General features: G+C 41.4%; 3 protein-coding genes across 4 annotated transcripts in view; all 3 read left to right on the top strand.

The window, feature by feature from the left end:
* Positions 1-16,358, top strand: part of carmil3 (capping protein regulator and myosin 1 linker 3) — a 51,844-nt gene extending 35,486 nt beyond the window's left edge. Inside the window, exons 23-40 of one of the 2 annotated variants that reach the window (XM_079453099.1) lie at positions 397-490; positions 1,665-1,763; positions 2,533-2,652; positions 3,153-3,266; positions 3,342-3,517; positions 7,730-7,817; positions 9,194-9,304; positions 9,462-9,528; positions 9,935-10,122; positions 11,068-11,147; positions 11,290-11,454; positions 12,317-12,509; positions 13,001-13,280; positions 13,511-13,629; positions 13,885-14,026; positions 14,359-14,433; positions 14,592-14,699; positions 15,675-16,358. In XM_079453099.1, coding sequence (XP_079309225.1) covers positions 397-490; positions 1,665-1,763; positions 2,533-2,652; positions 3,153-3,266; positions 3,342-3,517; positions 7,730-7,817; positions 9,194-9,304; positions 9,462-9,528; positions 9,935-10,122; positions 11,068-11,147; positions 11,290-11,454; positions 12,317-12,509; positions 13,001-13,280; positions 13,511-13,629; positions 13,885-14,026; positions 14,359-14,433; positions 14,592-14,699; positions 15,675-15,715 — 2,260 coding nt within the window. In that variant the 3' untranslated portion in view covers positions 15,716-16,358. The remainder of the gene's footprint in view (positions 1-396; positions 491-1,664; positions 1,764-2,532; positions 2,653-3,152; positions 3,267-3,341; positions 3,518-7,729; positions 7,818-9,193; positions 9,305-9,461; positions 9,529-9,934; positions 10,123-11,067; positions 11,148-11,289; positions 11,455-12,316; positions 12,510-13,000; positions 13,281-13,510; positions 13,630-13,884; positions 14,027-14,358; positions 14,434-14,591; positions 14,700-15,674) is intronic. The other variant, XM_079453100.1, reaches the window with a different exon arrangement.
* Positions 16,359-19,414: 3,056 nt separating this feature from the next.
* LOC306892539 (somatostatin receptor type 5) lies at positions 19,415-22,417 on the top strand (the record flags this gene model as incomplete). The annotated part of the gene is made up of 2 exons (XM_079453666.1): positions 19,415-19,821; positions 21,739-22,417. 2 exons carry the CDS (start codon positions 19,415-19,417, stop codon positions 22,415-22,417), a joined length of 1,086 nt encoding a protein of 361 aa, XP_079309792.1.
* A 60-nt stretch (positions 22,418-22,477) lies between these two features.
* The window catches only part of rem2 (RAS (RAD and GEM)-like GTP binding 2), a gene marked incomplete at its 5' end in the record, with an annotated part of 25,397 nt that continues 22,874 nt past the window's right edge, over positions 22,478-25,000 (top strand). Inside the window, one exon of the mRNA XM_079453665.1 lies at positions 22,478-22,565. Coding sequence (XP_079309791.1) covers positions 22,478-22,565 — 88 coding nt within the window. The remainder of the gene's footprint in view (positions 22,566-25,000) is intronic.

Below are 25,000 nucleotides of genomic sequence, written 5' to 3'. Positions count from 1 at the left end.
TTTGGGTGTGATTGCATAGTCTTTCATCACCTTCCTGACCTGCCTTTGATGCACAATTAGACTATTGTTCTGGAAGAACTTTTCCTCCCCAGAGATCTATGTTTTTGGTATTTAACGTAGAATCTTATAACAGACTTGAACTAGGAGATCCATTCAGAGAACTGTAATCATCTTGAGAAAGTTATTCCCAGTACAGAATGCTTTGAAAACACTTGCAAGAAACATAAAAGAATGACTGAATACCAAAAGTGGCGTCAAAACATCTTGTTTTTGTGACACAAATAGACCGTTTTCAAGAATTTTCTGCTTCTCCGTTGTGTTCTGTTTTTTAGGGGAAAGCTTTAATCCTTAGTTTTATTTTAAAGTTTATTCTCAACAGGTTTTCTCTCTTTTCAGTAACTTCACTTTGCAGTATATGCCCATTCCACTCAGCGATGTCACACAGGCATTCCGCAGCGCCCCTGAAAAGACAGAACAGGCTTTAACTAAGGTCAGAATGCTTGATTTTATTTTGAAGGCCGAACACTCTCAATGTGTCACTCAAGGTTTCATCCTCTCTAGCGTTGCATTGTGGGACAGTTATGACACATATCAATGTTGTTTCAATGCTGTAATTTATGTCAATGGAACACAAAATCGTTTATTGCTGACCACAGTCTGTCAATCGCCAAAAAAGAAAGCTTTGCACCATCGAATCTATACAATTCAGGTTCAACAATACCAATTCCTGTTTGATTTAAGAGTCACAGCTCAATAGAAAAATGAAAATGTGGTCATTATTTACTCACCCTCGAGTTGTTCCATACTGTATCTGTATACATTTCTTGGTTCTGATGAACAGAGAGAAAGATATTTGGAGGAATGCTTGTAACCAAACAGTTGTTGGTCACCATTGACTACCACAGGAACAATTGCTTTATAAATGTCTTTGTTCTGTTGAACATAAAATAAAATATTTTGAGGAATGTTGGAAAGCAAACTGTTCTGGGTTACTTTTGACTACCATTGTATATTTCCCTACTATGATAGTTAATGGTGGCCAAGAAATATTTGGTTACAAGCATTCTTCAAAATATTTATACAGATGAGTAAAGGATGACAGAAGCTTTATTTGTGGGTAAACTGTCCCTTTAATACATAATCATCCTCTTCTGTTTAGTAAAACAAATTGTTCTTCTTTTAACTTTACTTTGACTTTATCGGGAAAGGTGCTGAGTTCTGAATAGATGTTAATGTGGGTTGTGCATCACAGCCATGAAGATTTGGGAGGCGTTTTCGCATTGTAGTTTCAGTAAGTGCACTGCAGAGATTTGAGTTGTAAAGTTAGTGTGTGTTTTCATGGTACATAGACCTCATTTATTTCAAAAGAACAAGGAAAACCTGCTTTTCTGTAATTTGTCCCTTTTAAATCTCTGTAATGCCGTGTGTGCGGATTTCATGAGAATTACGGTCCCACAGCGGTGAATGTTTATGCTCACGCTTAATGAGCCTAAGAGAAGTCAAAGTTTTACAAAGTCACTGCAGAGACAGGGACAAGGCACATAATACATTTATCTTCTGTAAATCAGCAGCGTAATTACAATCCTTTCCATATGACTGCACTGCTTATCTGAATACCCCCGGTCCTTTCACTGTCATTATTGAGTATTCTCTCTCTCTCTCAGATCCAGCGGGCTCTCTTGAGGAACAACCAAACGCAACGCTTCTCTCAGAAACAGGCTCTTCGGTTGCATCAGGGCCTGGTCACCAGTACTGCAGAACAGGTAATATACACATTCTGAGCATGTCTCACATTCTTTCTGTATCCTTTCTGTCGTACTCTATACTACTACAGCTCTGACTTACAGTAAAGTGATAGTTCACCCCAAAATTACCTATTTACACCCCCTCTTGTCATTTCAAACCTGTATGAGTTTCTTTCGTCTGCATAACACAAAAGTAGATATTTTGAAGAAAGTTGGTAACCGAACCCCCCCATTCACTTCTATTTTATGGACACAAAATCAATGCAAGTGAATAGTTTCCAGTTAACAGCATTCTTTACAATATCTTATTTTGTGTTCTTTGTTGCGGAAGAAAGAAAATCATACAGGTTTAAAAAGTGAGGGTGAGTATTATTTTTGGGCGAACTATCGCTTTAAGCACATCAAGCCCAATAAAATTACGATCGTGATGATAAAGTTTCTTGGATGTCTGTAACTATGTCAGAGTTAGTTTTCCTAGTTTTCAGTTCTATTAGATAATATTTATTAAGGATTATAAGTGATTTTAATTTCTTGGCATTTCTGGCAATTTGATCATTCAAACAAACAGAACAAAATCTCTTGCAGAGCTGCAGTGTTTTGAGGAAATCAGCCCACGAATGGCTTAGTTATCACTGCTCAGTAAACTAAGATGATGGAAGGTTTTAAACGTAAAAAAACGTAACATCAGCTTCGAACTTGTGTTCGAGAAAGTCTTTCACATGCTAATGTGAACTCTTACTGATCTTTGCTTTGTATTTGAGATCAACTTCTCATTCTGCTCTTTCAGGTGATGGAGCGTCTGTGTGTGCGTGTACAGCAGCAGGTGTGTGTGTTGAGAGGAACAGGTGAAGGAGAGGAGCTACAGGCTGCCAGACAGGTCCTTAAGGAGGCCAGAAATTCTCGAGCTGTGAGTGTTTTCACTCATTTCCACATTTTAGAATATAAGTAATTTAAATTTGAAATAACACAGCAGAAGTATGGAAATTATGTAGTGAGCCAAAACATTTAACCATCTTTGCTTATTTAAGCTCAGCATTTCTTTGTGTTCCCTTGAAATGCTTTATGAGGTTTCAAAATGTAATGATTTCGAATTTAAATCATCCGCTTTTAATGAAGTCGTCAGTTTTGAACAGAAATTGCTTTATGGGTGGAAATACACTATTTAACCTCACAGAAAAGTTATTTTAAGCATGTTAAGATCAGGATAAGCATAAATTCAGTCAAGCATGTCCAGAAACTGACTGGTTGTGTAGATGGGTAAGCTTCCGTAAGTGTAACTTTAACAGATGCAGAAGTACAGTGTAACGTAAAATGTGTTCTGGTTGTCGTGCTTTATATATTTAATTGTATTTTAAAATGTGTGAAATATCCCGGTCTGAAATAAGCATTTTCTGTACTATCCTCAAGCTGTATCCATCTCTATGTGAACTGGCTCATGTGCTGTCAGTGGATGGACCTGTGAGACAAAAACTGGACTCTCTGGCTGGAGAACTGGCCAAGGCTGCTGATAAAGAACTTCAGGTAAGATTTTTCTCTCTCTTATCATTCGGCCTAATTTATATCTGTGCGGCCAAAATTGATGGTGAATTTGTGCAGGTAATCGTGGACTCCATGGTGTCTCTGTGCCGTGAGCTGTGCCCGCTCTCGTGTGCTGCCGCAGAGTGTCTCTCACCCCCTCTGTCCTCCATCTCTGAGCGTGTGTCCATTCCTCGATCATCCATCCGCACCGCACTGATGGAGCGAGCGGCTCAGGACATCAACAGAGCTTTGGAGTAAGACAGCTGGGTTTTATTATCAGATGGGTTCATTAACGATCTGTCGTAATCAAAATTGCAATAATACTTCATAGTCTGATTTTTGAAAATTGTGCCAGATTGTTCAGAATCACAATCAAGCACAGCTAGAAGACATATGACAATATCAAACATGCACTGTATGACATAAAACAGGCATTAAATGAGAAAAAAGAGAAACATATCACAGACACATAATTACAGGTAGAACCCTCTCTTTTTGAGAAATGACTGATACTGTTCATTAATAATATCTCTAGCGCTCAGACTCCTACAAGCATTGAGTACACATTAATGAGTATTTTTGGTTTTGATTTGACTGTACCAAGATATTGTTTCCCTAGCATTATATACTTTGAATCACTACACGATAGGAATAGCAAAAGACCTCAATATTCAAAGAAAAACTGTATGATGTTGCACTGTATTATATGTGTTGTTAATGGGGTGGTTTCCCGTACAGGGCTTAAGACTTGTCCTAGACTAAAATAAATGTTAGAGCTGTCTAAACTGAAAACTGCTTGCACTGACACAACTTAAAATACAGTAGTGCCATTGTTTTGTCTTAATATTAGGGGTATAGCGGTACGTGTTTTCGTACCGAACTGTCACGGGCAACATTCCAATCATCATTCCTATGCCCTATTCCTTCGGAGGGCGAAGAAGTTTAGACTTTGGAGTGAACAGAGCATTTGCGTGCCATTATGTAGACGTTTGGAAGGCACTTGGCAAAGGAAGCGACGTAATTTCCTCATTAACTTCAGCTGGCATGTTCTTGTGAAAACGCAGCATTGTGTCCGTCAGCAGATGTTGCTGTTTTCATGGCATAACTTAAACATAAAACCTAACTGTTTGCAAATAAACAATACATTTTCCATTTTAAAAAGTAATATATATTTGTGTTAACATATTAAATAGCTTTTTTTAAAAGTGTGCTCGTGGGTGCAACGCACTCATCGAGGAGGTGGACGGACACGACGTCTGCCTTAAGTGTCTGGGTCTCCGGCACGCTGAGGCAGCGTTTGTGGATTCGTCATGCCCGCACTGCGGGCGAATGATGATTCAGACGTTGCGGTCACGAGTGGCTGTGTTCTCTCGAGAATCAGCCACCACCTCGAGTGCTTCCCGTCCCGCGGCAGCAGCGGCATCAGCCCTGCCGTCTGCCTCGGTGAGCAACGAGCCTCAATCCGTCAGCCACCAGCTCGCGGACCGTTCATGCCCCGCCTCGCTCGTCTGACCGTTCCGTAAAAGGCGGTACGCCACCTTGCTCCTCAGTCACGCAGACGGAAGCGATCAAACACATCCTGCCCCCAGCAGCTCCGCCCCTCTACGACTCAGACTGCCCCGTCCCAGCAACACCAGCCGGGCCCTTTTCAGGGCCTGGTGCCCACATCCTCACAAAAAGAGCTTTCTCTCTCCTTGGGTCTTCCTCACAGCCGCTCTCACCCTCCACAGGACGGTGCTCGGCAACCCCTCGTTTTGTATCGGCGAGACACACGGTCGGGTGTCAACCTCAGTGGCCACCAGCACCCTCAGTCAGAGGTGCGGTGTGCCGCAGTATCGCCAGGCAGGCATCTCGGCAGAGCAGCTCTCCTCCCCGGGGTCTCCCCCACGGCGAGGGAGCCGTACTGCCAGCCATCGAACCACCCCCCATGGGGGCAATGAAGCAGATCGAACCTCTGGTCCCCCTGTCTCGGTCCCTGGGAGCCTGGTTGGCTCTTCCCAGACCAGCACGGTGGCTAGAGAGAACGATCCGTCTCGGCTATGCAAGCTTTCCCCCGTGCAGAGCATCCTCTTCCTCGGTATGGAACTCGACTCTGTCTCTATGACTGCACGCCTTTCTACCGAGTTTGCCCAGTTGATGCTGAGCTGCCTGAAGAACTTCAAGCAGCAACCAGCGGTCCCACTGAAACTATTTCAGATGCTCCTGGGACAGATGGCGTCCTCGGCGGGGGTGGTCCCCCTCGGGTTGATGCACATGAGAGCGCTACAGAGCCGAGTTCCCTGGAGTGCGTGGCACACCGGCAACAGGCGCATCGCCATCAAGCCCTTCTGCCGGCGCAGCCTAACCTCGTGCTCTTTCTCATCTCTCGATGAAGACGGCTCTCCTAGTGGCGCTTTCTTCCATCAAGAGGGTAGGGGACCTACAAGCATTCTCCGTGGCCACGGATTGCCTAGAGTTCGGGCCCGGTCAATCTCACGTTATCCTGAGACCCCAGCCTGGCTACGTGCCCAAAGTTCCCACCACTCCTTTTCGGGACCAGGTGGTGAACCTGCAGGCGCTCCCTTCTGGGGAGGAAGACCAAACCCCTTCTGTTTTGTGTCCAGTACGCGCACTGCGCCTCTACCTGGACCGCACGCAGAGCTTCAGGAGCTCTGAGCAGCTCTTTGTCTGTTTTGGAGGTCAGCACAAGGGGAGGGCTGTCTCCAAACAGAGGTTGGCGCACTGGATCGTAGACGCCGTCGCCGCGGCTTACCGATCACAAGATCTCCCGTGTCCGCTTGCACGGAGGGCGCACTCCACCAGGGGTGTGTGGCCTCCTCGTGGGCACTGGCTCAGGGCGCCTCTCTGGCAGACATTTGTTGAGCTGTTCGTGAGGTTCTACAGGCTCCGCGTGGAACCGGTATCAGCCCGAGTCTTACAGGACACCGCCAGGTAAGGCCGGCAGCCGGTGGGCGTACGCCTGCGATAGTGCCCCCTGGTGAGATATCTAGCCTCTCCTCTTCCCCCCACTTGGGCGATGAGTAGGCATTCCATCCATCACTAAGCACTCCTCGGTGGCGGGCTGGGCGGAGCAGCCCTGCCTCCCTTGGCCGGTTTTTGAGCTTCTAGCAGTGGCTCTAACGAGGCCTAGTGCTCCACACGTAGTAACCCCCCCCCACAGGGCGGTTCCGTCTGATGTCTTCTTATGAGTAGCTCTCACACGATGGCCCATGACCTCTCCCAGGTGTACTTTCACTTGCTCGCGACACCCTCTCGTGTCTGCATGTCTCCCTCGTGCTCTCCCCTATCCGGCGAGACCATGTGTGGATCTCCACTAAGCTCCTCCCTGTGGTAGGAAGTGGTCTCCGTAGCGCGTTCCCTCAGGGGGGATTGGCGCTTCCCAGTGGCCCTTACGGTGCTAGGTGGCTTCTCGCTGTTAGAGAACTAGGCCTCCGTCCGTGACGGCCGGCGAAAGGGGCTCCCATCTTTTTAAGAAAGCTCTGGACTCCTTCCCTTCCACTGGAGGGTTACAATTTACGCTAGCGCTTATGTCTGACACGACCAGGCCAGTCAGCATCGCTTCGCGGGAGATTGTGATGCGGCACAGCGCTGTGGCGTTTTCCGAGGAACCCCATTCTGTCGACACAACGTCGAGAGACCGACAGAAAGGGAACGTCTCGGTTCCGTATGTAACCTCCGTTCCCTGATGGAGGGAACGAGACGTTGTGTCCTTCATGCCACAACGCTGACCGCCCGCTGTAGCAGTCGAGGCACGATCCTCAGGCTCCTCAGCACAAAAGGTGAATGAATGCAGCACGCCGGCTCCCTTTTATACCCGGATGTCCGGGGCGGGGACCGGCATGCAAATTTCATTCGCCAATTTCCATTGGCCTGTTCAAGTCAGTCAGAGATGATAGGTTCTCAAGTCAAACCCCATTCTGTCGACACAACGTCTCGTTCCCTCCATCAGGGAACGTAGGTTACATACGTAACAGAGACGTTACTAGTTTCAACAAAAGCTAGACCACTACCTGTAGAGAAGTGAGAGTTTTAGAGTCTATATAGAGAGGACAAGCCAATTTAAGTAAATTGTCAATAAAATAAGATTTATACCATTAATGCTTCCAAGTATGAGATGTACAAAAACAGCTTCCTAATACATTTTTGAATAAGTCATTTTCTTAGCTGCTTTCTTTGTAATGCCCCAAAGCAACAACAACTGTTTATTTGTATGGGCAATGACAGAAATAACCTGAAGCTTACCAATAAAACCACACAAAAAAACTCTAATGCCTTTGCTAATAAGGCAGTTGACTCCTGTAATAATGACAAGAAATTAGAGGGCGTTTTCTTTTTTCTCCCTACCCTCTATCTTTCCATGTCTTTTATAGCTCTTTCCATAAGATTGTATACTGCACCTTCTACTGTATGTTTAGAAAGAAACACATTTTCTAACTAACATGGTTCTTCACCTTTCTTGTCTTAAGGGAAGTAAAGCTGTCCGTGGTGTCCTATCTCACCAACTCTATTGTGGACCAGATCTTACAGGAACTCTATGCCACACACAAAACTCTGGTATGACTGACTACTGGTTGTGTTAACTGATAATTGTAATTCCTTAACCTCATTTTAGACACATTGACAGACAATTTCAAAAGCATTTACCCAATTTTCCTCAATATTCTGTCATATTATATGTAGAAGTATCTATACATTGAGGTACACAGAACTGAATTCACCAATGATTTATACATCAATGTCTCCAGGCCTGGATTAAGAATAAATTTTGAATTAGCCTATAGGGTCCTTTTTTAATAATTAATGCTAAATATTGGTAAAGTAAGGCAGTTAGACGTAAACAACATTATATCAATTTAAATTCAAAATTGGCACGGAAATGGCACCAAATACATGTAAAAAACTTGTACCTTTAGAGATTTAAGACAACGGCAAGAGTATTTCAACCCATAGATTATGTTCACAACAATAAAGCCGTTCTCATTGACATATTTTCAGTTTCTATGGTCAGTTCTGACTATAACGCGACATCATATAACAAATCACCATTAAAAACAAACATAAAAAGTAACCATGTGCATTTACAGTGTTCATGTTTGTATATCCAAACAGTTGATAACAGTGACAGGTTGTTGGAAACGCTGTTTTGTACTCATTTCATTCAGGAGTCACCTGTTGTACGGTGAATTGAATGTGCTGCTTCTTCCTGCTGCTCACTGCAGAGAGATGCAATTCCTGCACCAGGGCAGAGAGACCTCGCGCTCACTGGCAGCACTGGCGACATTTTCCCACTGAATAAAAGCTAAGGTTTATTCAAGAAGTCGCTAGATTTGTTGCTACAGCTGCAAAATGGCTAGTAAAAGTGACCAAATCAAGAGACAGCGTTGCGTAAGTTAGAAACACTGCAACTGTGTGTGTGCGGGCCAGAGAAGCGCACGGCAGAATGAAGATAGCAGAAATACTGTTATGCGAGTTTTCTTCCCATTGCTTGGGCCCCAAGCGACTATGGACCCCTGGGCCTGTGCCATTATGCCCATTGAATTATCCGGCCCTGAATGTCGCTTTCACATTACCTGGCAACATCACCCTATGTTTTCTTAATCAAAAGCGCAATTACGTTTATTGTTTTCAATCTATTTCAATGGTTTGCGATCAACGTTCACGATCTTGAGTTTTATTAAGAAGTTCCTGGAGACACAACTCCACATAGATTACACTACTTTCTAAAAAATAATGATGTAAGGCAATAATCCTGTGGTCAAAATTCAATCAAAACAGAGACCATGATGGAAATCTTGCAACTCAAAGTGAAACAATTATTTGCAATGCAACCTCGGCTTCAGAGCTATTCCTCTCATACTTTCATTTATCTCATTCATTCTGAGCACGTGCGCATGTTTTGCTGTTCTTCATGCATCTGCTCATCATCGCAGCTCCGGCAGGTTTCACAGATGCGGCGGCTGGAAGACGGCGGAACGGCCAGACGCACTCACAGACACATGGACATACTGGACGTGGTGGAGGACGACTTTGGCATCAGCATAGTGAGTATGTTAGCTTGAGTCACCGCAGAGCTATACTCACGACTGACTCATTGCTGCTGTTTGCTGGTATTTACAGTATCTGTCATCTCGCGTAACTCAGCGGCTTCATCATCTACATCTGCGATGTTCTCACTGACTTCTGTCGTTCTGTTCACAGGACACAATCGCCATTAAGAAACGTAGCTCCAGGACCAGACGCATCCGTCCCGTGTCCAACAGACTCAGTGAGTCACACGCAGACCTTCTGTGGGAAGAAACCAGCACTGTCATTAATTTTTTTATGCTCATTCAGTGCTTTTAAATCATGTATTCATCTATTCAGTTCCCCCAGCACAGCTTAAATGCATTCATTATTTTTATGCAATTTTTAACTTCTCTTTAATTTATTTAATTGATGTAATATTAAGAAGTGCTTGCTTTAGTAAATCGCCGCTGTTATCATTGCTGTCACTTACTGTCTGGCCTAACCCAACCCGTGGCAATAAAACAAAAATAGGTGTCCTCCATGTAAGTTTTGTGACACACTACGTATCGTCACTTTGCTTAGATAGGAATTTGCAATACGGATAAATGTAAATGTGGCCTTGTTATATTTACTAATTTACTAACACCCCTTTTATTTACCTCCAGGTCTAGGTGAGGACCCTAATTCCTCACCTTTGGTGTCCACGCCTCAGACATCCGCCCCCATCTCACGCTCGGCATCATGGGAAGGTCTGTCCACACTGCCTACCCAGGGCTCACCTCTACGTCATGTGACCCATGTCAGACCCCGTCCACCACGGAAACACAGGACAGCACATACATCTTTTGAGGCAGTGAGTGGATTGTGAACTCTTTAATTGTGAATTAATAAAAAAATTTGTTACATGCAATTTTCCTTGGGAAGCAAGTATGAGATGAGAAAGGGATTAAAGGGAGTTTCTTTCTTACTCAAGTATCACTTTGAACGTTTATTACCGATGATTGGCACAGAAGGGATTTGCCATGCTGGAGCAGGATTAATCATGATGTTACTGATAAATCTTAATAACGCAAGCTGTACTATTAAATTATAAATTAACAAGAATGAAACCTGTGATGAAATTGTTCTGCCAGATGTGAATGTGAATGTGTCAGGTGTTTTGACAAAAAAGATGGGATGCACCTTTATTTTCTTGATCCTACTGTAGCTTCTTTCTTAGCTTTTCTCTTTTCAGTCGTCGCCTTCTTACAAAGCATTTAGAGAATTGATGTGTCATTATGTATGGTGGACTTTGATCGATTTGTGGGTCACGGTCTGGAGGATAAAGGAAATGAGGAACCATCAATTAGAGTTGAGGCGCACGCAGAGAAACCTTTCGATCTCATAATGACTGTTGTTATTCGTCAGAAACTTGCCGGAATGGAATAAAAAACTGTATAATTAGACTTCATTCAAGCAGCTAGTGTGATGCTATGAGAAGGGAGTGGATTAAATCATGTTTACTTGTTAACTTTGTTACCTACCTTGTTCCACACCACAACATGCAAAATTTTGTCTCAACACGGGCCCATCAAAACCTCTCTCCACGTAAATCACTTCTAAGTGCCTGCGAGTTGTCTTTGTGTTCTCTTATGTTGGTCCAATGGATTGACATAAAAGACAAAGACATACCCAGATGACGAAATTAAAGACCATGAAAGCATCATCCACTACACAAATTTAGAAGGATGATCGGCTCAAAGCCCTAGTCCCCAAAATGATACTTAATCAACATCATCTATTTCTTGTCGTCTTGTAGCACTGCTCCGAGAATGGAGGAGTATCTCTATTGGAGGATGGACTGCCTGATTTCTACACCAAGAGAGTTTTAGCAGACAGGTTTGGAAATACTTTTTTATAATAATGAACTCTGACAATAATGGTTGTCACAATTTTCTTTTTAAAGACTGACAAGATGTGGGCTTACTGTACTTTGTACGGTATTATCTTTTCTCTAACACACTGACCTTTTGTACTGCAGTCAGCTGTCCTCTCACCATCACGCTCAGGCTCTGAGAAGAAAGAAGAGACGCAGCGTGCTGTCCATATTTTCAGGATTCAGGAAGAACCGAAATTCTACCATTTCCTGTCAAGAGCCAGACAATACAGGAAGGAGCGGGGCCTGCGGGGATGAATGTCGCACTAAGTACATCATTTGTTTTTACTTGATCTTAGTTATGTTGTGTGTCCTTTAGACCTTCCATTTACCAACGTATGTGCATTTGTACCTGTTTGCAATGCTTAAGAAATATTTTTTGATTAATATTTTTGCATTTACATGGAACCTTAAACGAGATGTAGTATACAAAGTTACTCCTTGTGCTTTTGGAAAGAAGGACTATGTCGAATCTATGTTGTTTATATTATTTAAATAATGGATAACTTATTCACCCGACAACAAAGTTATACAGTAAGAAGCTAAAATGATGTGAATTATAGTTGAATTTTGGGAAAAGCCTGTAGGAATATGCACCGGTGGCCAATGAAGGGTCTGAAGTATAATTTAAGTCTATACAGTAAAAGGTGTTTGTTGTGTTTCAGTTGGATTTGTGAATGGCATATTTGGCTTAACATGAAGATCTTGCTGCGAGACTGTGTCTTTAGGAAACATTTGCACCAGTAAAGTCTATGTTGGGTAGAAAGTCTGTATATTCGGTGGTGGTGTATAATGTTAATTATTAACTGCGGGATTCATTTGTCCTAAACGTTAACAACAAATGTATGTATGGGCGCATCTTTAATATTAACACTTTGGATGGAAACTGGAGTTGTCATTCACTCATCAATGTTGTTCCAGACTTTTATTTGTGGAACACAGAAAGTTGCTTCTGCTCTTTTTCCATAAAAGGAAATCAAATAGAGACTGAGGTTATTGATTCTCATGATTCTGTGGAATACTTTGCTTCCAAGTAATGGTTCTGGCACAGGTTGAATGTTGGTGTCCCCTTAAATAAACAAACGGCATAAGTCAAAGTCTATTTCTCTCTCTTTCTCTTTTGCTCTCTCAGTTTTGCAACTGAGAACGTGTACTCCCTGATTCAGCACCCTAAGGATCGTTGGAGATTAGACCCTGAGGGCACCAACGAGAGGCTGGTGGGTCAGGGCGTCCAGAGGACCCCTCAGATGTCAGGACGGCCCATTCACGGCATAGCCCTGCCTGGAATGACGGGAATGAGTCCTTCCTGCTTTTCACAGAGACAGGTGCACTACAACACATTACATCATCTTCTAATCCGCTACACAGCAGGCCGTTGCACTGTTGCTTTAGAGCGAATTGAAATGTTTATGGCCACGGTTATTCTTTTGAAATGAGTTACATCAGCTGTGAGTGAATATACCAGCTGTATATGTTTTACACACCAGGAAATAAATAGGCATTAATCAAAGTTATTAATGATGTTTGAGAGAATTCCTTTTCTCTTAATCTAATTTCAGCACCCTGTGGAGTTTAGCCATATTTTTAATTTTGCCCCGTTGATAACAATTAATTTATATTTTTACTTACATTTTTCACAAAATAGCCACAGGGAACTGACAAAAGTGAATGCATTATAAGTTGCTTTGAATAAAAGCAACTGCCACAAAAATATAAATAAACAATAGGATCCCTTATTTCTAATCTACTAGAGAGCACATGAATAAAAACTACATAAACATTCGTTCACCACATGATTTCTTCCTGTTCCCTGCAGTCGCCCGATTACAGCGAGGTGTTTGGCTCTTCTGAAGAGATCGGCTACCCAGAACATGAAATGGACCGACATTCAGATATTGTGGTTATAGGGCACACATCTTCTACAGACAAACGGACTGAATCAAGGAGACAGGAGTCACAATCAGACAGCCAGAGAAAATCAGAGAGTGTAACTGACCCTCAGCTGGTGGAAACTAGAAAGAGACCCGAGCTGCCGCCACAGAGCTCTAAGCCGAGCCTGGCTAAAACACGACAGCGACATCTGGAGGAGAGCTCTGGTACTGCATGTTTGCACAGTGCTTTAGCACTAATGACTTTTTAAGAGCTGTCAATACATCCGTCAATGACACTGTGTTAATAGTTTTTAACATACACCATTTAACCAATGTAATGTAGGGATTGCACTTAGCACACAAAATACAATGACAGTCCGCCTCGGCCGCTTTTCATTTTTGTTTACACTGGATGCATGGATAGATGGATAATGTGCCTTATTCACTGTCCATAGATAAATCCACTGACGATTCTGGAGAGCTGAGAGAGAGAGATGAGGAAAATGAGGAGAGAAGATGTGTGGACCAGAAAGACAAAAAAACAGAGGGACAAACCTCACCCATCCCCGAAAAGGTGTGTATGTAGATGGGTATTCTTCCTGTAGCTCTATAAGAAGGGCATGACGCTAGCAATGCCAAAACCGTGGGTTCGATTCCCAGGAAATGCATGTTCTGATCAAATTTAGACTTTGAATGAAATGGAAGTTGCTTTGGATGAAAACGTGAATAAATGAGTATGTGTAAGCGATTGTTAAGTGGGTGCGTGCCATTTTTCTCATAGCAAAGATGTATCATCAAAACAGATTTTTGATTATATCATTCCTTGCAGCCATGTTATTATTCACCCCACACGTCTCCCATTGGCTGCCCACCACATGACGTGGCCAATGAGAACAAGGCACCACCTGCTCCACCCATATCTGCTAAGCCTATGCTTCATTCTGCTTCTATAGATTCTGCTGTACTTCAAGGTAATTTGAGGATGACGATTGAATAGCATGATATATGATCAGTTACGATTGTTAGAGGGATAGTTTGCCCAAAAATAACAAATAATTGATTCACCCGCATGTCGTTCCAAAACTGTATATAAATAATTTTCCTGAAAAATGCAACAAAAAAAGTTTTTGAGTGCATTTCTCTCCACACAATTTTTGGATGAACTATCCTATAAATGTAAGGCTTTTATAAATCCCAAATGTTACATTGTAGATTGCATGCTGTCTAATAGACATTAGTTCATGTAGCTCATATAGAAAATGTATCATGTTTGTTGCCATGACGATGACGATGGGATGATCAGGTGAGGAGTTCAAGAGCAGCCCTGCAGGTCCCCCGAAGCCACACCGAAACAGAAAAGCAAACTCATGTGACACAGGTAAACACATTCAGAACATGTCGCGAGGGTCTGCGTGCATTCACTGTTTATTGCTCTGGCATGCTTTTATCTGCAGTATGTACAGTACAGTTTGTACAGTACAGTAAACTGTCACGTAGCGCCTCTCCCTGTGTGTTTGCCCCTGAATTTTACTGTAGGTATGGAACAGGATATCCGCTGTGATCTGGAAAGATGTTCAGATCGCAAACCCCCCGTGAAAAAACCCAGACTCCCTCCAAAGCGAAATAAATCTTTGGATTTCCCCGGTACTGTGTGTGAATGTGTATTTCTATTAAATCCTGGGTAACGTTGTTTTTCTCCATTCGTAATGTATCCTCAGTTTAATTTGTCTAATTCATTCATTCTGGGTTGTCAGATTTTTAAGTTTATAGATACCTGTCAGTTTGACTGGAAAAGTACAGCAACAGTACACAGCCTGCTGTCTGTTTGTGGAAATGTGGCAATGCAAACTGTTGTGGTTGTCTTGAAGGGTTAATTCCGCCAAAGACACAAATAATGTAGTCATGTACTTACCATCATATTGTTTGACTTGTATGACTTTTTTTCTTTAGTAGTTTTGTGAATGGGGACTGACACTCTCACAGTATACAACCTAACATCATATTTTTTGTTCAGAAAGTCATGGTACACAAGTCATGTGCGCAATGACATGAATGTATTCATTTTAAAAATAAATTGCTGAACTGTCCCTGTTCACAGAAGAATGTTACCCAAGTATCTGTGTAACCATGCAAAAGTTGTTTTTATAACCCAGGTTTAAAAAGTATTTGACGTATACAGATGTTTAATGTTCCTTAAACCAATTTTAAAACCAGTCTTTACTCTGGGTTTTAAAAAACATTAACCCAGGGTTAAAGGAATAGTTTAGCAAGTAGTGAAAAAGTCATACAGGTTTGAAATGACAAGAGGGTGAGTAAATGACTCCAGACTTTTCATTTTTACGTGAACTATCCCTTAAAGTGTATTGCAAAAGTCTTTTGTTCATTGAAATGTCGAGCAGTTTTATTGCATGGCCTGACTGGAAACCGCTTCAGTAATTAGAGTTTTTTTCCTTTCTGACATGTGAATGTATTAGCTCACTGACTGTGTGTGCACCTGCCCTGCGTGTGTTTGTGTGTTCTCAGACAGATGGCTCTAAGCTGACCTTTAGCAAAGCCAGATCAGTAAACAGGTAAAGTAGGCCACAATTCACTGCTCTCTCTCTCTGTCAATCTCTACAGGTCAACAGAGTTCAGAGCCGAGCAACACTGAAGCATCATGACAACCATTGGAGCCAAAGCTGTGTGAAGACAGAGAGTCATTGTGATGCTGAGAGGTAGACAGAAAGATGTGATCAACATTATGGATGAACCTGCACCTCAATCAAAATTCATAGACTCTTAGCTTAGTTGTCAATCAATTTCATATTGTCATTTCACATACACACACAAACATACACACATATTAAAATGTTTTGCTTAAATGACCTGTTTTGCTTTGTTGCTCTATTTTATCCATTCTTACTTAACCATAGTTCACATTCTGCAATTAACTGTCATTCCTTTTTTCCTTTATTTAACTCTCTCTGAGTCTGCTGACAATCCTTGACATTAAAGAACTTTTGCTATTTATCTATAAATTAATAGAATGATATTTTGTAAAGTACAATATATAAACAGAACAAATATTTGCACTATTCAGCGCTTGAATTCCATTCGGTGGAAGTTATTTCCCCTCATGTTCAGCATTACCGTGCAAAGTTTTGTAGTGTATGATGAACCTATTCTTATTGATTTCTTTAGCAGTACTGTTGTCTTAATCTGCATTGTTTATGCAACTGGATAAATGTTTAAAAGTTTGCTGGCCCTAAATGAGTTTTTTTCTACTAAATGTGATTGATTGAATGAATAAAAACAGAATATTACATGTGCTGTTTTTTATTTACACAGCTAGGCCTATGCTAATTTCACAGTTTTGGATATAAGTGTTCAAATATATTTGGATATAGAAACAACTGTTTTTATCAAATGTAATTACATATAATGTAAAGACCGTGGAACATGGATATGGTATTGTTTCATTACCATAGTATTTACATGATGTGCTACAATAGAAAAATGGCATAATAATACCTTAGTAATTTTAGTACATTTTGTCCGACTTGGAACACAGAATTGATGATTCTGACAAAAATCTTTAAAAGTATAGTTCACATATAAACAAAAATTCTGTCATTATTTATTCACCCTCATGTTACTCTTTCTTAAGTGGAAAACAAAAAAATATATTTTGATTTTTGTGTCCATACGGTGGAAGCTAAAGAGTTGTTTCGTCACAGCCATTTTTCTAAATATAGGAAGTTAGGAAGTCACAGGTTTGAAATGACATGAGGGTGAGTAAATTAAGATGTCTCTTTAGATACAGACTGACATTGCCTTGAACTTTTTGCCTGGGACTATTTTAACATATGTACTATTTGTTAAGTATAATGTTCAGTTATTGATGGTTAAAAGATCAGTTCAAGGACATTTAGTCAAGTAATGGTCAAATAGAACTGGGTATCAGATGCCACTGTCTTTTATCTCTTATTGCCACATGGAGGCAGTAGAGCCCCCAAAACAAACATCTGGCATGCATCAGCAATTTCCAAACAGAGATTATAGAATTTATTGTGTGTGACTGGCGTTCAAATGTCTGTGAGAAGCATCTCCAAAAATAATTTATCTCATATCATCGGGTTATTTCTCACTAAATGACTTAAACAGATCAATTTAAAGTTCACTCAAGTTGAAATTCTGGGAATTTTTCCAATCGAAATAACAAAAAATTAAGTAAAACTAAATCCAACCACAGTACAACTGTGTTGTAATGCACACTGTACGCTTATTGCCAAATCATACGGAGAATTTCCCAATGTCCATCTATTTACACCTTTTCAAATGACTGTGGAAACCATTATAACAAATCAAAGAAGCAATTTATCACGTTTAAAATGTGAGAGCAATGTTCATAATACATGTTTACCATGTGTGTTAGCGTAAACACAAATCCTCGTGCAATTACGTAAAATCAGATGGAATCTGAGGAGATGGTGGGAATATCCATTAATCATTTCATTAATGCTGTCTCTAACACACGCACGCACACCCACACATACAGCTCTGGTGGGGGAGGCTGTAAATTAAGTGACATGACTTTAAAGGCCGATGAATAAACGATGAGACTGTGTGCAGACCGCCGTACACATTTATTATCTGCTAATCACATTCATTACAGCAGGATTCAAGACACATATGCTCATTCTCTACCTAACAACTAAAACTGGTGGTAACATGACACAGTAGCAAATATATTAATACTACAGAGTTTTGATATATCATGGTATGTTTATGATCAGAGTATAGGCCTATCTAGTAGGCCTACATTATGATACTAGTATGACATATGGAAACAAACCCGTGTCTTTTGTTTTTGTGCGCAATGCACCGTTCCCACACAAATGATCTGCCCACCTCGTTACAAATCACATTCTCTGATTCTCACAGATTCACACACACTGAAGTGGTTCAAGTCGAACAGTGAAAATAGTGAGTAACCCAAACAGATGGCATCAGTCAGCAGAATTCAGTAAACAACGGAAGACTGCTTCATCTTTTACAAGCAAGTTAAAAAGTTAATGTTACGCGATGTAACCAACTATGTTTCACACCGAAACCAACTAAGCAGACATTTTCTCACTTGCATTTCATAATTAAGAGCCTGTCAGAGTGTGTGGTGAGTGTATATTTTTTCAGCGCATGTGCAGTGTTTTTGGCATTAGGAGGTCGTGGAGCATCATTAAGTTTTTACAGATGTAAATGTAGTCCCTGTTTAACTTTCTCAAGCCTTCCGCACTGCCTCGTAATTGGATTCTAACCTCTGAATGTGTCTCTGACAAGACATGAATGTTGCTGTGTTCTAATAAGGCGAGATTGGAGCGTTCAGCTGTGCGTATATGAATATGAGTGAGGTGAAGGAGGTGTGTGTGTGCCAGCGCGGAGGGCTGTACTGCATGTGTTAAGGGGAGGCTGTCAAAAGAAGACGTGCATCTTGGAAGATTAACAGAAGTTTGCCCACAGACTGCCAGACTGATGCCCGATCAAGTAACTCTCTTCTGTGATGTATCTACACCTCAGTCCTGTGTCCTGTTTTAATTCTTAAACCTATCTATCTATCTATCTATCTATCTATCTATCTATCTATCTATCTATCTATCTATCTATCTATCTATCTATCTATCTATCTATCTATCTATCTATCTATCTATCTATCTATCTATCTATCTATCTATCTATCTATCTATCTATCTATCTATCTATCTATCTATCTATCTATCTATCTATCTATCTATCTATCTATCTATCTAATCTATCTATCATCTAGTCTAATCTAATCTAATGTAATAGCATTTTTTTATTTTATCATTGACCTTCTAGAACAGCGGAATGCTTGGTTGTTCTGTCATTTTCTGCTATTTTTCTGCGGAAATTACAGATGCCTTTGAAGTTCATCCTATTTTAATAGCTGTATGGATGTTCTGTTGGGGAGGTTAAATTGTGGGCTTTAAATTGTGCTTTGAACATGTTTCTGTCTCATCCTCTGTGAGAAATTGGCCGGCGTGGTAATTGCAAATGCCAGTGCTCGGATGAATATCAAATATTTATTAGGTGTAGTCGCTCATTTTATTGGACCGTTTATCATGCCTTCTTTATTACATCTTGTGCAGTGGGACGGGTGTCAGTTGTTTCCTGTTGTTTTCAAGGCGTTGGTCAATTGTTGAACCAACAATTGTGTAAATTTGCTGACTTGTTTTTCTGTACATTTGAGTTTATTCTTCTTGTTTATTTATGGTTATTGCGTCTCAAATGTATAAAGACTGCATAAAGACTTTTTTATCTCCATTGTTGTCCCAGGCACTGGCTGATCCTTCATACTGTCCAACATGCCCGCCATCGTGAACCTGCTCTTTAACACGGTCTCCACCAACACCACAATCTCCTTCTCTCTGGTGTTGCCTCTGGTCAGCATCCTCTCTCTGTTGGTGGGGGTTGGAGGTCACCTGCTCGTGTGGTTGGTTTTGATGCGTAATCCACGGCGCCGTTCCAAGCCCAGCTCGGTCCTCCTATTAAACCTGAGTTTTGCGGATCTGTGTGCTTTACTCACCCTGCCATGTGTGCTACTAAGTGCCAACTCTCAGAACTGGCAGCTGGGAGGAGGCGTTTGTGTACTGTTGAGCTTCATGACCTCTCTCACGGCTGGAGTAGACATCTTCAGCCTGGCTGCCCTCTCGGTGCTGCGTTATCGGATAGTGGCTCCGTCGACACGGCCCCCCGCAACCCCTGCGCAGGTGTGAGTATCTAAAGGAGATAATAAATAACACAGGGATGTTTGACAGATGCAAAGATGAAAGAGGTGTATGTAGTATGCACTATATATTTGAATGTATGTACAGGTTTATATATTCCTGTATTATGCGGTGTAAATTCCATAACTGTGTTACGGCATTGTTTGAGCAGAACAGATGCTGTAGCTTTGATTCCCGAGGTACACGTACATTGACAAAATGTATAATAGCTTGAATGTAATGTAAGTTGCTTTGAATTAAAACGTCTGCACAAATCCAAACATGATATATGCTATGTCAGTGTTTGCACAAAGAAAAATGTACCTTTGATTTGAAGGGGTGTAAGATATTTTCAAGTTTTAAGTTCCCCGCCAGAGAATCTTAAATGGAATTTTTTCTTGTCGGACTGGTAATTTGTATTAGTTTCTGGAAAAACAAATGAAATAAAGTGTCAGTGGCACAAGACTAAATCTAGATATTTTCTAAAAACAAGCCTTTAAAGGTGTAGTTCACCTTCAAAATGAAAATTCTGTCATCATTTACCTGTATGACCTCTTGTCATTTCAAACCTGTATGACTTTCTTTGTTCTACATAACACAAAAGAGGATATTTTGAAAAATGCTGGGAACAGAACAGCACAGCCACCGTTCACTTCTATTGTATGGACACAAAACCAATGCAAGTGAATGGGGTGCTGTTAACAATCTTCAAAATATCTTCTTTAGAGGTATGCGGTTCTGAAATGACAAGAGGGTGAGTAAATGATGACAGAACTTATATTTTGATGCTGAACTACTCCTTTAATATCTTATACAGTTTTGGTTATCAGCTAAATTTATATTTTTTTAAAGGGTAACTCAGACGAAAAATGTATTACTCACCCTCAAGTACTTTAACATCTGTATGACCTCCATTTTTCCCCAAAAACGCAAATTAAGGTATCTTTGGAAGCTTTCTGACTCCTCCTTAGATTGCAAATTTGCGTTTTTGGAAAAACTGGAGGTCATGTTAAAGGAATTATTCACTTTCAACATACATTTTGTTGTCTTCCAAGATGTTTATGTATTTTTTTCTTTAGTCGAAAATAAAATAAGGTTTTTAATGAAAACATTGCAGGATTATTCTCCATATAGTGGACTTCAATGGACTCCAAACGGTTGAAGGTCAGAATTACAGTTCCAGTGCAGCTTCAAAGGGCTTTAAACAATACCAGACGATGAATAAGGGTGTTATCTATGATTTTGAACTTGGAGAAGGAAGAAAGATTTTTTTGCCCTACCCTACCAACGTCAAGCGTGACCTTTTCAAGCGTGACACTAATTACATATTACGGGAAGTTGTGGGCGCGCAGAACAGAGCAGGGCGAGCATTTGTGTTTAGAAAGCATATGCATTTTAAAATAAAATTTTAAATGGCCAATCGTTTTGCTAGACAAGACCCTTATTCATTGTATGGTATCGTTTAAAGAGCTTTGAAGCTGCACTGAAACTGTAATTTTGACCTTCAACCGTTTGGAGTCCATTGAAGTCCACTGTATGTAGAATAATCCTGGAAGGTTTTCATCAAAAATGAAAAAATACATAAACATCTTAGATGACAACAGGGTTGAGTAAATTATCATGAAAATGTATGTTGAAAGTGAACAATTCCTTTAAACAACTTGAGTGTGAGTTGGCAGGAGTAACCCTTTATGGTTTTCTAGGATATGTAATGATTACCTCAGTATAATACTAAAACAAATACATTTCCAATCCATATTTACCCAGTGCATGTATATAAGTGCATACTATATGAATATAATCATACTGTACATAGTCAGTACCATTGTATTAGCCTACTGTAACTTCCCAAAATATAAAAAGGCACAATGATGTCATAATCTCGTCTCAAGGTGTTTATCTTGTCTCTCTTTGGCACACAGAGCTGGCACAGTTGCCGTCATTTGGCTGGTTTCCATCGCCATGGCCCTACCTAAGGTCACCTACATCCAGTTTGACAGTGGGTGCACTTGGTCGGTTGGGCGTGGTCACTGGCTGGGGTTCCTCGTTCCTGCCTTTCTGGTGTACTACGTCGCTCCTCTTCTTTGCATCGCCCTGCACTGCGGCCTGATCATCACACACCTGCACCGCTGCCGGGGCACGCTTGCAGCAGACCACCGCAACAAAAAAGCCACCGCGCTTCTCATCGGCTCCACATTGGTGTTTGCCATCAGCTGGCTGCCATACTACATACTAGAGTTTGTGAATGTATTATCGCCATCCGTGCATTCTGTAAGCTCACCCGTGAACTGGTCCGTCAGCCCTGCCCCCAGCTCCGTCTCCCCATCGGCAAATACGGAGGTGTCTCTGCTGTGGGAGGTGACTTCGCTGTCTGCCATTCTTCTGATTTGTCTGGCACCTTGCTGGAACCCACCGCTCTACTTCCTGCTATCTAAACCAGCCCTCAGGCAACTGAGAGCGCTGTTACCCATAATGCAAAAACGCTGGAGACCCGCTACCCTCTTACAGCACAAAGTGCCAAAACATGCTCCCACACAACCCCACTCACAGCCTGGGTGTCAACACGCTGCGCAGATGCTACCGGTAACACAAGTCCAATGAGAATCGCTTACACATCCACACACTCGGTACAATCTAGATTTGCAAGGCAAAAAACAGGACATGCAGGACATAGGAACCCAGCAAGACTGGAGGGCAGCAAACACACCCACTCTCATGCACAAAGTACACACGCCCAACACAGCGACAGGTGTTTTCTGTTTGAGCATCCTCATCTTTCTCACGGTGGCTGGGATTGTGAGTTGCTTAGTAACACTACAGAGAAGATAAGACCATGGACCTCTGCATTTTATGTTCAGAATCACGTTTACAATGTTCCAGCACGCCACCTGCTCTCTCTCATCGTTTTCTTCCCATCTTTCCAAATCTCTCTCCATCACACCAAAAAGGTTTCTTGTATCGCAGCAGATTTCAATCACCAGCTCAGCCTCACTTACACACGCATTAGCATGTCCTTGACAACATATGTATTCATTTTAATTCGCTTGTAAATGTATGCTGTTTCTGATCACCAGTGTGATGAATAATCATTTAGATTTGTGTGGGCTGGCAATGGCTGGTACTGTACATCAGATGCATCATCTATAAAGAGTAAACATGGCTCATTCGATTCTCACTGGCTGTCATCTTTAAGCTTTCTGGCTGCCATAATCAGCATAGCGTGAAATGAAATGTGCTGTTTTATTTGTAATGAAAAATTATTTAATGATTTCCCTTTAATGATAGAATCGTGCAGTGCAGTGGAGTCTCTAAGAACTCCGTCTCTGGGTCACCTGCCGATGAGTCATCGCTCTTCACAGGAGCTATCATTCTCTGCTAATATTGTAGCCAGTGTAATAAAATGTGGATCTGAATCGATCCCACACTTTTCTCTGCTGTTTTTTATTCCCTGCTTCCCCGCTGTATCCTCCTCCCTCCAAATCAACACATTTATTTACTTAGCTGAACGGGGAGGAGGGGTAAAATAGAAAAGGATCCAGATATGTATTTTTCACTTGACATCGGTCTGTAATGCCGCAGGAGTCGGATCTGTTCTCTCGATCAATTCAGCTCCCCAGCACAACAAATCTCCGACCTTCTTCCATTTATGTGTCTTTCAGGCTTTGGCTGAAATGCATTACAAAGTGGAATTCCTGGCAAGCTAGTCATTTTCTTATTGTGAGTGCACAGATAGGATTTTGTGTGTTTAATCTGCGTGCGTTCAAGGCAGGCCATTTCATCATGTAACAAAAGAGTTGACAAAAGGTTGACAAAAGTTAAGATCAAGGTATACATTTTATCAGTATGGGTGTCCCCTGGGGTTTGATCCCATGACTGTTGCATTGTTAACCCAACTACATTAAAGTACAGGACATTTTTTACAATAATTACGTTACAGCCTTGAACCATGATTTTTTATTTGCTACTCTATATTGGGTGGTAGTAAGGGACATTCTCATTCAGGGAACATTAGATTAGACAAAAACTGTGTAGTGCAAAAGATGAGTCATCAACATCTAGTCTGATTTCCCAGAAGTGAAACATTATCAAATTTAAATGCACAGATCTGCTAAAATTAGCCTATAGTGCTGCTGTACGTGCATTAAAGCTAACATAATGCCTAAAAGCATAAAACATTACAAAGCATTTTTATTTTCATCCCCTTCCCATAAACAAAACAAAAAAACACCAGGCAGAAGAGTACGTAAAGTCTCTTCAGAGCTCTGTGAGATGACAATAGATCAAAGAGGTCGCTGTTAAAGTGTAGGCAGGCTGATGACGATAACACTGAAATGCTATTGAGCTGTCCCACAATTACACTGACAACATCACCCATTGAACGCACTCACAAGACGTACCCGTTATCCGCTGTAATTATAACAGTCATATTTTGGGGAAGATTTCGAAATAATTAGAGTTGTCAACGCTCCCATCACTACTTTCAGCCTAACACGGCGCCGGGGGGGTCTGATGAGACACAATTAACACTGCAGATTACCATGCTCATCTCCGACATGAGCTCAGCGTGCTCCCCTCCAACCCTGTTTTGTCATCACCTGACGGCCCAGACCACCACGGACCAGTAAGAAAGTCGTGACCAGCTTGACTCTGCTGTGGAGCTTCATTGAGCTTGTAACGGATGATCTGACTCATGTACTTGAAAGATATAGCTTTCACAATGGTTAAAATGACATTTAAATTTATGGAAGTAAAAAATTAAAAATTTAATGAACTCCATCACGGTTTAGCATTAGTGTAAATACCGCACAAAATCCCTGTGTAGTGTGGTGTGCAAAAATATGCCTGTTTACGTAAACTTGTTTTTTCAGCAAGAGTATGGTATATTTGTGTGATGTAGGCCTACTGCAACTTGGATAAAAACATAACCAAAAAGCAATCAAAGCACCAGTGAATTTGAACGAAGGTTATGAGACTAAACGAACATGAGCCTGCAAGGCGACATTCTCCACTCCAGCTATGACATACATGAAAAGTGATGGAGGCAATAAAACTAAACGAACACTTAATCCAGAAGCACTTGAAAACTTCAGGGTTACTGGAGAAAAATGGACAACCTTCACAAGTCTTGCGAGTCTGAAACTATGCGCTTAATAAGGACAAAGCTTATGTACACTTGTCCATATG

This window comes from Barbatula barbatula, assembly GCF_947034865.1.
Source record: "Barbatula barbatula genome assembly, chromosome: 3".
Classification (NCBI taxonomy): domain Eukaryota; kingdom Metazoa; phylum Chordata; class Actinopteri; order Cypriniformes; family Nemacheilidae; genus Barbatula; species Barbatula barbatula.
This window is presented reverse-complemented; position numbering and strand designations above follow the sequence as displayed.